Raw genomic sequence first — 12,004 nt, forward strand, 5'->3', positions numbered from 1 at the left:
TAATGACATGGGAGAAAAAGGTTAATGTGGGTTTATCCAACCAGAAATTGGTATTTGTTAGTCACTATTGTACATCTCCCATTGAAACAAAATGGGGGAAAAAAAATTTGCAACTTATTACTTGCTTATCATGTAATGCTTTCATATAAAGTGAATTAGGACTGTACTATTCAACAGGACACTTTACTGTAGTGTTAAGGCACAGCCCTCAGATGAGTGTCTCTAAGCACTGCTCTACATTCTCAGAATTAAAAAGAAATCTACATTAAAACCACTTACCAAACATTGTGTGATGCCATGCAAGAATTCACCTTATACAATATATACAAGTGTGCAAATAGTGTTTTTATTACAAATGAGAATATTAGATGCAATAAAAATGAACAGCATTTCAGTATACTGTATATCATGCAGTCCGAAAGCATTTCATTACAAAAACAGAAAATTAAAAATACCACATTCCAGTCCTTGAAAATAAGCAGAAAAATACAGACATTTTACCTACCCAAAAAACGTGAAGTTGAAATATGGTTCTCTCCACAGTGATGAATAGTTTGCATAATCTTATATAATTACACACACAATAAATTAACCAACACTCAGAGCACAGCACAAGGGGAAAAGAGGGGGAAAAAAAAAAAAAAAAAAAAACTGGCCAGAAACAGATCTCTACAATTATAAAATGTTTTTGACAAGTACAAACACACAAAGCAGTTCTCCACCATGGCCCATATGGCATGCAAATGTGTGCCATTTCTAGCTCTTCAACAGCCGCTGTAGCAGTGCAGGAGCCCACTGATTCATCTGCTCTTTTGTGGTAGACCAAAAACCCACATACACATCAACCCAAAATCCCACGAAAATTTATTACCACCAGACATACTCATTAGATGTGTGTCTATGAGTAATAGGTAAAATATAATCATTCTTGTTCTAATACATATTATACAACTACAGCCAGTAGTCATCTAGATACCAGATGTCAATTTTGGGACTTAAGCCATCAAAACATGCTCCTCATGAACGATACGAAACATGACAAATACAAAGCACTCACATCAGATAGGCAGCAATGTCTTCACTACTCAACCAGAAGCAAGTACAGATTTGGATGACTAGGATTAGCTGCAACTTGTCAAGTATCTTCAGCATTTTTTGGCAACATACAGTTCCTGCTTTGCACACATGAGCTTACTGTGCATTTGACACAAGAGCTGAAGTTCTCCAATGTGAAATACAAGCATTTTGAAAACAAAGCACTCAGCTGCTTAACTGATGAGAGTTGGAACAAAATACTGCCTGATGACCAAGACAAAAACTGGTTACTACTGCACTTAAGGCACTTATGTTTAAGGTTTTAAACCTTTTAAAAAAATCCCACGTTAATTACAATATTTCAACAATACTTCAACTACACCCAACTATTTCATTACTACAAAAAAATGGTAAAGCAGTTCTTGCAATCTCGCTGTGTACATGTAAGGTGTTACTAAAAACGCAGTGCATGATGAAAGAGGCATAAAGGATTTACAGAGAAGTTCATATAAGGATGGCTAGTATTGCTCTTCAGCCTTATAAAACCACTTTTGGTAACAAAGAGGCAAAACACACTACAGTCCAACTTCTATTTTCCTGCCAAAATGCTAAAAACATTTCTACTATATAAATTGCCCCCCATTTTCAGAATGAATTTCAGCAACCCGTTAATTACTGTTTACATTTATTCATTTAGCTGACACTTTTCTCCAAAGGAACTTACAATATTAAGCTATTTACAATTTAACCACTTACATAGCTTTGTAATTTTACTGGAGCAATTCAAGGTAAGCACCTTTCTCAAGAGTATGACAGCTGGAGGTAGGATTCAAACCTGTAATCTTTGGGTCCAAAGGCAGCAGCATTAATCACTGTACTACAAGCTGCCCATTCTGCTAAAAGCAGAATATTGCCATGATCCCCTAGGTTACACACACTTCATTAAGATATCATGAATTTCCAGGACAGAAATATAACTTGCAGGAAACCAAGTAATGCACTCGATACTGTAATGGGTCCTGAAGGCTTAAGTCTTTGGTCGTCAGGTAGATGACGTACCCTTAGCTAGTGCACCCATGATGAAATCCATCAGTGCAGAACACTTCCTCTCTTTCTCACTGCAAAACCACAAGTATTTATTATGTATATTCACAATAACTTACAAATGAATCACAGGTTGAGATGATGTTTTAAAATATTCAGAAGGTTCTTGCATGAAGAAAGGACACTGGCAGCGTGTATGCAACCCCTCTTTGCATGCATGCCAAGTTTTTCTTTTTATTTTACATAAAAATAATAATGATGCCTGACATGACCCACAGGCACAGTGGTAAGGAAAGGCCCATTGTACAGAAAAATCTTTGGCTTTGAAGCAGTAAAGAAAGACCCTTACACAGCACTGCTCGGTCTGCTGGAACTTTGGAATGACATCTAAACCTCACCCGTGTCAGTGCTTGAGGACCTGCGAGACCGCAGAATGATTCCTGCCAGTGCACCTCACCCGCACTGCTCCAGGGAACAGAGTAAAGGGAGAGAAGTTCAACGTCACACCAAATACTAAGAAAATCACCTAGGGAAGATGCTGCATGTTAGAAATGTCTGTGGGAAACTGAGATGGGCTTTTCAGAAACTGGTCTCATTCATGGGAGGTTTTGAGCTGATGGAGGATGTGGAAGCAGGGATGTCCGCCGTTGCAGAGGCATGGTTTGGTGATGTCTCAGAGGAGCTGGCCTGGCGAGGAGATGAAGGTGGCTGGGATCGGGCTGCACTGGCAGCAGGGGCAGGGTTCGGTGCAGATGTTCCCATTTTGTGTAGGGATGGGGAGGCTGCACTGGCAGTAGAGGAAAAGGAGGAGGGTGTTCTCAAGCTGAACCTGGCTTCCAGCTCGCTGCATACAGCCAGACTACGACGCCCTCCCTCCGGACCAACCAGTTCCGAACTTTTGGCCAGTTCCTGGCAGCGCTCCACAAAGCTGCCCCGTCGCAGAGGGGCCAGGTTGTCCTTAGCGCATGATGGAGACCTTCTCTCAAGGGTGCCCTGAGGAGGACGTGTGCTGCAAGTGCTGCTCAGGGAGGCCTGACTGAGACCCATGTGGTGCGGGTGCAGGGACAGTCCACCCATAGCACCACCCAAGCCCATGTCCCGAGGTTTATTTAGGGACACTGGTGGATTCTGGCGAGGAAGGCTGCCAAAGAAAGGGCCCACGGCCCTAACACTGCGATCTCGAGAATTCTCACTGGCCTGGGACTGCAGACTAAAGATGAGAAAAATGTGTTTAAAAAAAATAAAATAAATAATATTTTTCATGTCTGGATAGCACATTTCAATAAGCAACTGGCTTACAAAAATTAATTTAAAAAACAGCAGTCAAACTTTAGCAATGAATATGACTTCCAGGACAGCATTAATTCAGACGCTTGGGAAATACCTGCTAGTGGAAGCACGGTGGGAGGAATGTGTGAAGGAAGCAGCTGGGCTCATGTCAGGGGTGCGAGTTAGTGCCAGGTCACACAGGTCCAGAAGTTGCAGGAGCTCCTCTTCCGTTGGTCCTCCAAGACCTGAAAGGCATTAGACATCAGTAACCTCCTTAAACCAGAATGGAATGGCTACAGGGATTCATCAGCCTCAGAATAGTTATACTGCAACATACGTGTGTGTTAACAGAAGTTGGCTGTCTTAATATTTTAGTTTACAGCAGTTCACTGGCAACTGTCACTTAATTATGATCAGAATATTTGATAAATCCTAGATGATCTGATATTATTTAAAAAAAAACACACACACACACAAACACCCAACACTATGTTGTGAGAATATGGACTACAAATTTAAAAGTTGAAACATAGAACTTGAAGACATCTTAATATTGTAACAAAAACATCATGATTTTACTGCCCACCTGTAGTGTCCACCTTCCCAACATTCTCTATGGCAGTGGTGAGGTCCCACATTTGGATGCTGCCATTACTATGGCCCGTGAAGAGGTAGCGTCGTGGACGGGAGCCGATGCGGCTCGAACCCTCGCACTCGTGCACCACAAACGCTGTGATTGAAGTGCTGTCCACTGAGCGTACTTCACACACCCTGTAACAATCAAATAAGAATGGATATATCAAGTTATTCAAAACCATACATTCAGAGCAGCAATCATGACAAGATGATTTTTCACTGTAGGTAATAAAGTAGAATAAAACAAAGAGTAAGGCAAAGACTAACTAGGTGGTGACAAAAGTTCCCTTTTTAGGATGTAGTGTTATGTAGTGTGTAACTTAGCAGACAGCCTCAGTATACTGAAAACAAATGTGTGTTTATACAAAACAAAAACTAATGGAAAAAAACTAAAGAGCAGCTTTCAAACAGACAAACTTGCCTCTTTCCATTAGAAGAGAAGCGCACAAAGACCTTGTCTGTGTCTGGGACCACTCTCTGGATGAACACCTGCTGGTCGTCTCTCTCACCATAAGGTCCTTATATAAATAAAACAATACAGAATTTCCCTTTCAAATGACAACTTTTGCAAAAAAACATGTCAATAAAGCCTGTACACTAGCTTTGTCTCAATTTTAACACAAGACATAAATTCTAAACTATCCTGACAATGAATCTATTAGCAATAAAAATTTTCCTTGGGAAGACACTACCAAAACGCAATGTCTTTTCTGTTCCTTCTGGAGCATGTCTACTGTACTTGCCAAAAATCAGGAAATACTGTAGCTGTATAATCAACCATTTAGGATTCTCATTGGTGGGCCATTTGCTTGCTTCACTGACCTATATAAAATGTTACAGATATGTAACTTTCTCACCTATGTCTGTGCCAGCACTACAGCCCCCATGCCCATCAATGTCCTCCAGGGCCAAGATTTTGAAAGAGGAGAGCGGTGTGGAACCAGGCTGGGTGGAAATCATGCCCCGGAAACGTGTAACTGTCCATGTGCGCACATGGTTATTGTCTGCGCAGACTGTCAACACAGAGGAGGAAATTAATGCTATCCCTCATTACCTGGGTCCATTTCTTAAAACACATCAAGTAGACACAGTGAAAGGTAAAATACAAAAGTGAACCCAAGAAAATTCCAGTTTATTCTTGTAAATTCTTCCAGGTAACTGCACAACAGTTACAAGACTAAAATACATTCTAAAAGTAACCGATAAACAACAATTTAAAAATTGAAATCTAAAATTACACAGTTTTAAAATTTTAAAACAACTGGAAGAATTGCAGATTTTTTGCATTTGGATCTTGAGTTAAGGCCTTTGACAAAAAGTATGTCAGTGGTGCATACTGAAAATAAATTTTTACTTGTAATTTAAAAACACACACCTGCAAGAAGAAAAAAAAAAAAAACCCACACACAGACAACTATACTTATCCCCCATTATCTTGTCATAATTTATACCTGAAAATGGAAGAAACGTCAGAAAACCGAATGAAATCACTTCTTACATTATTTCAGAAAAAAATTTCAGTTCATTTAAACTTCACCCCAAAATCACCTTAAATTATAAATGAGGTCAACATAAAAGGGTCAACTCTATAAAATTTATCTTAATGCTGCCAGCAAGGACCTGATGTACAGCCTAAGACAAGTACCAACAGGCTGTATTAACTGTGGACCAGATAAGTGAAAAGCCAGATATCAGCCGACCAAAAAATGGGGGACAACCATAACTTACTAGCAGAAGGAAACAAAGACATGTTTACTTCTGTCCTGCCTACCTGAAGTGAGGTGCTTTTCTGACAGCATGATTTTTGTGACAGGACTACGGTGGACAGAAAATGTTTGAAACAGCTGGGGTCCAGAACCCACAGTCTCTGGGTGCTGAACAATGACACGCACAGTACCAGAGCTGGTACCATAGGCAATCTCTATCCAGTTCCCACTGTCACCTAGAGAGACAAGAGACCATTTTGTTGTTAATTCCACTTCGTTACATGAAGCAAAAACATCAGAATGCAATGCCACAAAAGGGTTTAATTCTCATTACATACATATTATAGCTAGTTCTACAGCCAGGGCCACTTACATTTAATTACTTAGCTGCCATTTTTATCCAAAGTGCTTTACAGTGATTTACCCATTTATACAGCTGTGTAATTAGTTAAGCAATTTAGGTTGAGTACCTTTGCTTAAGAAAAATATACAAAAAGGTCAGATTCAAATCCGGGTCCCTTGCGTGCAGAAGCAGCAGCTCTAACCATTATGTCACCCGACACCCCAACCAGTTACTTTAGCAATTCAAGAGAAAACACTGAGTGAGGCAGACATGTGAAGATGGGCAGTTTTTTTGCAAGTTAATTTGAAACATACTTGTTTTCGGTGTGAGGTACACACTGAGGGCAGTGATGGCATCTTCGCTGGGATCACGATAGAGCTCGGTTACCAACAGATCATTGTCTTTCATCCTTAAGGGGAATTTCTGGACATCTGGAGCACAAATGTGTAATATATGTTATATTAACTTAGACTGAATCGATCCACAAAAGTAAAACAGCACACAACCAAAATACCTGAATTATGTCAACACCACCACCACTTACCGATATAATAAATAGATCCATTATTACATCCCAAAAGCAGAAAGGAACCAGCCGTGTCATAGCTATTAATGGGAACAACATCCTGATTCTAAAAAAAGAACACAACATGAATGTGAGAATAATGCACTAGTCAGTATTCTTAAATTATTCCCAAAACATCTTGAAATAAAAGACCTCTTACCTGCCAGTGTTTGGTCACAGCATTCCACACCCCAACCTTTCCAGTGTGGCTAGTTGCAATGAGTTGATTCCCCACAAAGAAGAGTGCCTCAACAGGCACATTCAGGCTAAAGACACCTGTAGCAAAAATATCCACAAACAGCTATAAAATCAACCAGTCAAATGCACCATAATATAACAACTGTAATACAATAGGAAGCCCATTAAAATCAGTGCAACACTATGTTTCTGGGACTCAAAGCCCAGGTGAATTAGTTAAATGAATCATAAAACATACAAATAAGTATGTTTGTTCATTCTATTTCAGAAGTTTAAACTGCTATTCTACTTTTTAGAACTGGGATGCACTCTATTTACAAAACATCAAGGCAGGGGTTGAGATCATAGGTACCTTGTTCAAATAAATATTAATTATTGGTACCATGCCAAGTATCTTCCATAATTACTGCCATTGACAGAACACTTACAGAACCTGGTTATTCTCTACACCCGGGCAAAAATGCTGTTCTCTATCTCTGCACTCCTGCGTGTGCCTCTCCTATGTGGAGAAGAATCTAAAGCATGTGGTTCTCAGTTTTCGCCATGAAATACCTGAATGAGCTCCCTGTCTTCCTCAGACTACTGAATCCCTTTCAACATTCAAGAACAATATGAAAACATCTCAGCTTGTGTGGTTTTGCAGAAGGGGGGGGGCAGAGTTTACTCCTGATTGTATGTTGCTTTGGAGAAAAGCATAAACTGGAAATAGACTTGATATCTATAATTCACACATCCTGACAAATGAATCGTTGCAAACCAACAGTTTGTTTTCAGTCATAATGGTAATTAAACTTACCAATTTCACTGCCATTGCCATCAGGACAAATAGCCCACAGTATGATCTCAGTGCCTGAGGCCACTGCCACCATCTTGTCATTATCTCCCAAGGAACCACCCATGACCTTTGCATTGAGTGCCACCCTGTCGATCACCCAGTCAAGCCGTGGGCTGGTGAAGACCTGCTGCCAGCCTGAGGATTCCTTCACCCTGGCTCACAGCAACAGAAGCCCATTTTAATTCATAACCTTTAGAGAATTATGCAATGCCAAAATGTTCATCTGAAGTTCTTATCTACTGCAGTATTAGACAAAGCAGGTTACCGGCAGATGATTCAAAATATCTCACAAGTATTACCAGATCTATCATAACTTTAAAGTAATTCAAAATAGAACAGGACACAAACCATGTTACAAGAAACTAAGGTCAACTTAAGACAGGTGATGGAAGTTGTGTACCTTTGATTTACCAAATGTCATTCTGATTTATAATTCATAGGAGAAAAACTAAAAAACCAGCATTAATTTTATTAAATCATAATGTTTTAACTAAAACTTACTGACTATACAGTATGACAAACAATATTTAATTTTAACTTGTTGACATTCATGTGATGTAAATATTGAATGAAATGTAAAAAATTTCATAACACAACATGATTAAAAATATCAACCTATGAGCCTTTACCTGTAACAGACAACAAACTGTGCATAGGCCACAGCAATCCAGTTGTGATGGCCGCATATTATACGGACCATTCCAGGGTCACCAACCTGCCCTATGAATGAAAAGGCACAAAAGCCACAGTGTGGGGGTGGGAATTCACATAACATGACAAAAATTTACAATGTTGTAATGCCAAAGATTTAGACACTGCTGACATGCTCCCTTACCACCAAGTCTTTCCTCAACCAAAACTTTTCCCAAGATACCAGCATGGCCAAAATTAGGTGGCATAGTGTTACTGCGTCTTACAGGTGTCCTGTCCATAGGGCCCGAACGTCCACTCATGAACTGTGGCCCTGCCACACTGTGTCGATTCTGCCTCTTTGATGGGTACACTAGAAAAGAGTTGCACCATGATACAACTTAATCTCACACTTGGAATCAACACACACACACACACACACACACACACACACACACACACACACACACGATGGAACTGCTTGTCCCAAGCAGGGTTGTGGTGAGCTGGAGCCTAACCCGGCAACACAGGGTATAAGGCTGGAGGGGACACACCCCGGACAGGACGCCAGTCTGTTGCAAGGCACCCCATGCAGGACTCGAACTCCAGACCCACCAGAGAGCAGACCCTGGCCAAACTCGCTGATCAATGCAGTAGCTCATATTTGACCTATGCCATGTGATATTAGGAATCCTTAGGATGGTTAGAAGAATATAAAGACACTTGAAACAGGATGCTGCATAGTTTACCTGGGGGGGGGAGGTAACCATTGAAAAGGACATTTCCACAGGATGATCGGTCAAACTCATCACAGAGTTGGAGCTTCCGAACTAAGCAAGAGAAGATCAAAGACAAAGTTTCCAAAGGTTTTTAGATGCAATTTAAGATGGCCTTGAACATTTATATATCTTCATAAGGAAAATGAAAGTTCCCTGCCAGAGGTAAACACCTAAGAAACATAAATGAAACAATCCAGTCCATAGTACCGCGAGTTGTTTTTCCACTTCCCTTCATTTTGGATGGTGTATGACTTGCATGGGGAAAAAAAAAATAAAAAAATTACATTTCTCAAAGCCTTACCTAATGGTGTGATCCCATAGAACTCAGCTTCATGCATCAGCAGATGTACATTGATTGACCTATGAAGAAAAGTAGGCAGATTGAAATGAAAACAAAGAGCTGTTGCTAAAGTACACACACACACATTTTCAGAACCTCTTGTCCCTTACGGGGTCACGGGGAACCGGAGCCTACCCGGCAACACAGGGCGTAAGGCCGGAGGGGGAAGGGGACACACCCAGGACGGGACGCCAGTCCGCCGCAAGGCACCCCAAGCGGGACAAAAAAAAAATAATTTTTCTCTCTTTTTGTGATCAGCCAACCTTGTCAGATAGGGCTTCACTAAACCTAAGAGACCTGGGTGTGTTGTGAAGAACTGTAAAGAACTGGCATGGCTAAACAAAAAGTCCAACTGATGCTAACAGCGGGCCTTCTTCACATTCATAGCCACCATCTGAGTACGAGTGGTGATGGGTTAGTGTTCAAGTGTTTCATAAAAAATTTCAACTGGTGGCTAATATGTTGCTCTATCTGAGACAACCCTGCTGTCAGAAAGAGAAGGGCATATTCACTCTTCAGCATGTAACATTACTGGAAAACATGAGGGTATGAAAACCAAGGAACAGGGCTTTAAACACTCTCAGCAGAGTCATAACTTATGACTTTAACTCATTAATATTTCCCTAAATACTAGAAGTGAATGACAAGCTCAGGAATTCTAGTCGTACAGGTACAAGTCACGGAAGTGAAAAATACAGTAATCAATCATGATACAAACATGTCAGGACAATGGGCGATAAGCCAACGCGTTACAAACCAATGCGCCGACAAAAGCCCACAAGACTAAATCTGGAGAAAAATTCGGACCTGGGATGCAGTTCTTTGGTGCGAAGAAAGTTGAGAATGGGTGCAAAAAGAGATGGATCTCTGTCTATAAAGATCTGCAGAGAAACAAAGACAGGCATAATTAGGATTACATATTAATCTAAAATATTAATTCATATTCGTACTGTATTGTCTTGTTTCTCCACTCATCTGCTGTATTTATCTTTTTTAGAAACTGCACTGCATGTCTTATGTGACACGGCAGTCCAAAGAGAAACAGAATTTCATTCTCCTGTATGTGTAACTACCTCTAGGCAGAATGACAAAGTTGACTTTGACAAGGACAAGAGGAGTGATAAATGAGGATTAACAGCGGTGCTCAAGGACTCGGGTTCAAGACCACCGAAACTAGCAGGAGCAGTCGCTGAATAACTTACTGCCCCCGTTTCATCTTTCAGTGTGGAAATGCGGCCACTAAGGAGGCTGTAAGAAGGAGAAAGATTTCACTGAAAGACAAACTACATTTCAGCAAACATTATTAAATACGCTCCATTATCTTGAATGAGGGGAGACGCTCCTCCCCAAGTCAAAGCACTTTGTAAGAATCCAAGGGGACATTGATGGCAAAATTCCACTTTAAAGTACATGATGATAGTCTGCAATTTTACCAAACTAGACAATATTCATTCAGTAGATTACAGAAATAATGCTCACAAATACCAACCTTGAAAAAAATGAATCGGGAACCCATGTGAGGGTCTGCCTTGAGGTACTGAACCTGAAATATTAATATTTCCATCATTTTCAAATTCTGGACAAACAATGTTGTTTGTCGAAAGGAAGAGAAGGGTCACAAATTCAATATGAAATAATGATGAATACTAGTGGATAACTTGCATATCGAGAACTTCAACTTGTTGGTGGTACGATTAAAAGCTTGTTTTAACCACTATCCTCAGCTCAGATAGTTACATTAGTGGGAAGTCTTAGTTTTATTGTATCTATTTATTTTATCCATGGCATTTTAAAAAAATAAAAAAATAAAAACACTGTGCACCTCTTACACTGACTGATCTTAGTTACACGCACCCATGTCATGATGAATGACGAAAATATATTTTCGTCGGCCTGTTCACCTAATAAATGTACAACATGTTATGCTGCAGTACTACTAGTAGTAGTAAGAAAACAAGAGCGTAGCGTAGTTACGAGAAGCATTAAAACGATATGGAAAAAAAAACCCAAATTAAATATGGAAAAAAATACGGAAGGAATCTGGACACGACGAGACGTCACGTTCGCAAGTTCGTTTCGTCACCAGAGAAAAATCTATTAGCATTAGACTAGTGAATATCATCATCATGATGGCGCGGGAAACACAACGTTACTTGCTTTACCTTTTCCCTCCAACATTCAAATGAATAATCTCTCCTGTTCTAGCCATGTTAGCCATTAGCCCTCCGTTCAGTCCTTAAGGGCGTTGCTTTGTTGCCATCGACCTGCCGTCGGAGTCTGCGACAACTGTAAACTTACGACTAACAGTACATTCCCGAAGCTACCTAGCTAATAGTTTACGTTCACTTCCTATATGCATAACCCCAGCCCAACAGGATAGCCAGTGATTGGCTCGTATGAATATGCGTACAGCTCTGTGATTGGTCTAACTACCTGTATGTTGCTAAAACCCGCCTTTTCCTTTCCGTAACGGCTCCACCCAAGAAAACTTCACATGAAACATCCTGACGTGGGCAGCTTCGCCTTCAGAGAGGGGTGCGCGGGATATGGTGGATGTTGTGCATCCCTTAGTTAGCAAGATAAAACAATCGAGGGTTATTTTATCCATCGAAGTTGATTCATAT

At 40.4% G+C, this 12,004-nt stretch overlaps 1 protein-coding gene across 1 annotated transcript; it reads right to left on the reverse strand.

Annotated features, from left to right (window-relative positions):
• Positions 1–1,839: 1,839 nt before the first annotated feature.
• Positions 1,840–11,734, reverse strand: shkbp1 (SH3KBP1 binding protein 1). Its single transcript, XM_018742620.2, has 18 exons — positions 11,543–11,734; positions 10,870–10,923; positions 10,583–10,628; positions 10,188–10,261; positions 9,342–9,400; positions 9,011–9,091; positions 8,467–8,634; positions 8,261–8,351; positions 7,593–7,783; positions 6,759–6,874; positions 6,578–6,665; positions 6,348–6,464; positions 5,756–5,926; positions 4,842–4,997; positions 4,406–4,502; positions 3,935–4,119; positions 3,464–3,593; positions 1,840–3,289 (listed from the first exon to the last, which is right to left on the reverse strand). Exons 1-18 carry the CDS (start codon positions 11,596–11,598, stop codon positions 2,659–2,661), a joined length of 2,511 nt encoding a protein of 836 aa, XP_018598136.2. The 5' UTR covers positions 11,599–11,734; the 3' UTR covers positions 1,840–2,658.
• Between the last annotated feature and the right edge of the window lie 270 nt (positions 11,735–12,004).

Source organism: Scleropages formosus, chromosome 10 (assembly GCF_900964775.1).
Source record: "Scleropages formosus chromosome 10, fSclFor1.1, whole genome shotgun sequence".
NCBI lineage: Eukaryota > Metazoa > Chordata > Actinopteri > Osteoglossiformes > Osteoglossidae > Scleropages > Scleropages formosus.